The 3134-nt window shown below is 59.3% G+C and overlaps 1 protein-coding gene across 1 annotated transcript; it reads left to right on the top strand.

Annotated features, from left to right (window-relative positions):
• The first annotated feature begins 913 nt into the window (after positions 1–913).
• Positions 914–1634, top strand: LOC147975315 (uncharacterized). Its single transcript, XM_087520363.1, has 2 exons — positions 914–1268; positions 1357–1634. Exons 1-2 carry the CDS (start codon positions 914–916, stop codon positions 1632–1634), a joined length of 633 nt encoding a protein of 210 aa, XP_087376489.1.
• Positions 1635–3134: the final 1500 nt, after the last annotated feature.

Below are 3134 nucleotides of genomic sequence, written 5' to 3'. Positions count from 1 at the left end.
GCGGCCGGCAGCAACGACAAGGTTGTGGCCAACTGGTTTCCCATGGCCCTCACTGGCAGATCACGCTCCTAGCTTCTCAGCCTGCCAGGATCTTCTGTGGCCTCCTGGGAGGAGCTGCGCGGCCTCTTCGTCGCGCGCTTCACGACACTGGTGCCACATGCCGTCGCAGCCCTCCTCGGTGGTTCGCAGGCGCCGCCCTCAGACTGCCACGTCAAGCAGTTCTTCCGCCAAGTGGGTGCCACCTGCGTGCAACGGGGAGATCCTCCAGGGTGAGCGGCGCCTAGAGACAACCTCACCTTCGACTCAAGGGACCACCCCATGACCACTGCGGGCGCAGGCGTGCTCCCGATGCTTTGCACCCCCACCATCTGCAATGTGGCGGTAATGAAGACTCTCATCAATGACAGAACCGGCCTCAACGTGCTCTCTGTGGAAGATTTCAGCCTGCTTCATGTGGCACATGGTCGGCTGCGCCCCACCAAGCCATTCTTCGGGATTGTCGACGGCTCCACCAGCCCCCTAGGGTAGATCCGCCTCCCCGTCACCTTCGGCATCCGCGACAACTATCGCGCCGAGCTCATCGACTTCGACATTGCCCGCATCGGCCTCCCGTACAACGCCATCCTCGGATACCCGGCCCTGGCCAAGTTCATGGTAGCAACTCACCCCGCCTCGAACCTCATGAAGATGCCCGAGAGCAGTGGTGTCCTCATAGTGGTTGGAGACACAAAGGAGGCCCTGATGACCCTCAAGCTCGCCCTCAAAGCCGCGGCAGCAGCGCGCACGGCAGATGAAGGGGCCTCCGAGGTCCTGAGGGTTGCGCCGACAAAAAAGGAGCAGCTGTTCTCTCAACACCGGGCTGAGATGAAGTAGGTGCCGTGACAAAGATGGGGCATCAGGAGCCAGCTTCACCATGGGTGCCAGACTCGCCCCAAACCAAGAAAAGGCACTGGTCGATTTCTTGCGCATGAGCAAGCAGGTGTTTGCATGGGAGCCCAAGGACCTGGTTGGAGTCCCAAGATGGGTGATCGAGCATCACCTGAGGGTGTGCCCCAATGTGCGCCTAGTGAAGCAGAGGACGCGGCGGCAGTCCACGGAGAAGCAGTCGTTCATCGTCCAAGAAACCCGCAAGTTGCAAGATGCTGGTGTCATTCGGGAGGTGCGGTACCTAGAATGGTTGGCAAACCCGGTCATCGTCCCCAAGAAAGGCGGGAAGGAATGCATGTGCGTCGTAACCAACCACAACAAGGCATGCCCTCAAGATGGCGGTACAGGACATCAAGAAGTTGGCCTTCCTGACCCCATGCGGGGTGTACTTCTACACCTGCATGCCCTTTGGGCTGCGTAACGCTGCAGCAACCTTCCAGCGGCAGACTCTTAAGGAAATGCACATCGCTCTGGGCCAACAGCCCGGGAGCAACGCTAAGGCCTACGTCGATGACATAGTGGTGAAGTCTCTGGAGGAAAGGACCCTCATTAAGGACCTGGAAGAGACGTTCGCCAGCCTGCGCAAGGTAGACCTGCAGCTCAACCGGGAGAAATGTGTGTTTGGCATCCCCTCCTGCAAGCTGTTGGGCTTCCTGGTGTCACACAGGGGAATCGAGGCAAACCCGGAGAAGGTCAAGGCAATATAAAGGATGAGTCCACCACAGACTCTTAAGGAAATGCAAAAGCTGGCGGGTTGTGTGACCTCCCTAGGGTGCTTCATCTCCAAGCTGGGAGAGCGCGCTCTCCCGTTCTTCAAGCTGATGAAAATGAAGGGGCCGTTCGAGTGGACTCCGAAGGCTGACGCAGCGTTTCAAGACCTCAAGAGATACCTCACCAGCCCATAAGTGATAGTGGCGCCACGTCCTCTCGAGCCCCTAGTGCTTTACCTGGCCGCCACACCTCACTCTACCAGCGTAGCGCTGGTGGCCGTCCAGGAAGAGCATCAGGCCAAGGGCCTGCCACACGATGCCGCGCGCTCAGTCGAGATGATCCAGCCCCAAGACGGCGCCCCTGAAGCCTTGGTGGCGCAAACAGATGACCAGGCTCCACAAGACAGCTCTCATGAGGCCGCAGCTGCCCCAACAGGCGACCAAGCTCCTGAGGTCCTCCAGCCTCAAGAGGTGCCCCAGCCTCAGGAGGTCTCGGACTCCACCAACACTTCCGCCCTCGTTGAGCACCCAGTGTACTTCGTCAGCACTGGATTGTGTGACGTGCGGGCACGCTACCCTATGCCGCAGAAGCTCCTGCTCGCGCTCCTCGTTGCCTCGCGCAAGGTATGCCACTACTTCCAAGGCCGCCCCATTAAGGTCGTCTCAGCTTACCCATTGGAGAGGGTGCTCCGGAGCCCCAATGCTGTGGGGAGGGTCGCCGAGTGCAACATCGAATTGCAGACATTCCAGCTGGAGTTCGGCACAACCATGGTCGTCAAGGGTGCCGCGCTCGCCGACTTTGTGGTGGAATGGACTGACGCCCCAGGACCTGGAGCAGGCGAGCATAGGTCCCCCTCACCAGGGAGCGAAGCACCAGATGGCTGGGTCATGTACTTTGACGGCACCTTTGCACGTCAGGGCACGGGGGCTGGAGCCGTGCTCATCTCGCCCACTCCAAACAAGCTCTACTACGTTGTGCAGCTCTATTTCCAACACAGCGAAAAGGTCTACAACAACATCATGGAGTACGAAGGCTTGATTGCCGGCCTCAAGGTCGCGGACGCTTTGGGCGTAAGGCACCTCACTATCAATGGCGACTCCCAGCTCCTTATCAACTTCTCCAACGAAGTCTACGAGCCAAAGGATGAACACATGGAGGCATACCTGGCGGAGGTACGCAAAATTGAGAAACAATTCTTGGGCCTGGAGCTGCAGCATGTGCTTCGCGGCACGAACAAGGAGGTCAAAAATATCGCCAAGATAGCATCCAATCGCCAACCTCAGGAGCCCGGTGTCTTCGAGGAGCGGCTCTTCAAGCCTTCAGCAACCCCTCCGGCTCCGGATCCAACACTACTTCAGGAGGAGCTCCCCCCAGCACCAACCTCGGGAGCCCCCACCTGCGGCCTGACCTCGGGAGCATGCCTGCTCCTGGCGCTCGAGCCTCAGGAGGGGTGCTGGACCAAAGAATTCAAGGCGTACCTACTTCAGGGAACCCTG

Source organism: Triticum urartu, chromosome 4A, assembly GCF_056163025.1.
Source record: "Triticum urartu cultivar PI428250 chromosome 4A, HENAU_Tu73, whole genome shotgun sequence".
Lineage (NCBI taxonomy): Eukaryota > Viridiplantae > Streptophyta > Magnoliopsida > Poales > Poaceae > Triticum > Triticum urartu.
Note: the sequence above shows the minus strand (reverse complement) of the source record. Positions and strands in the feature narration are given on the sequence as shown.

Coding starts and splice junctions, on each gene's coding strand:
- LOC147975315 (XM_087520363.1), top strand. CDS start 914: ATGGGTGCCAGACTCGCCCCAAACCAAGAAAAGGCACTGGTCGATTTC. Junction 1,269..1,356: donor GGCATGCCCTCAAGATGGCG/GTACAGGACATC, acceptor GTAACGCTGCAG/CAACCTTCCAGCGGCAGACT.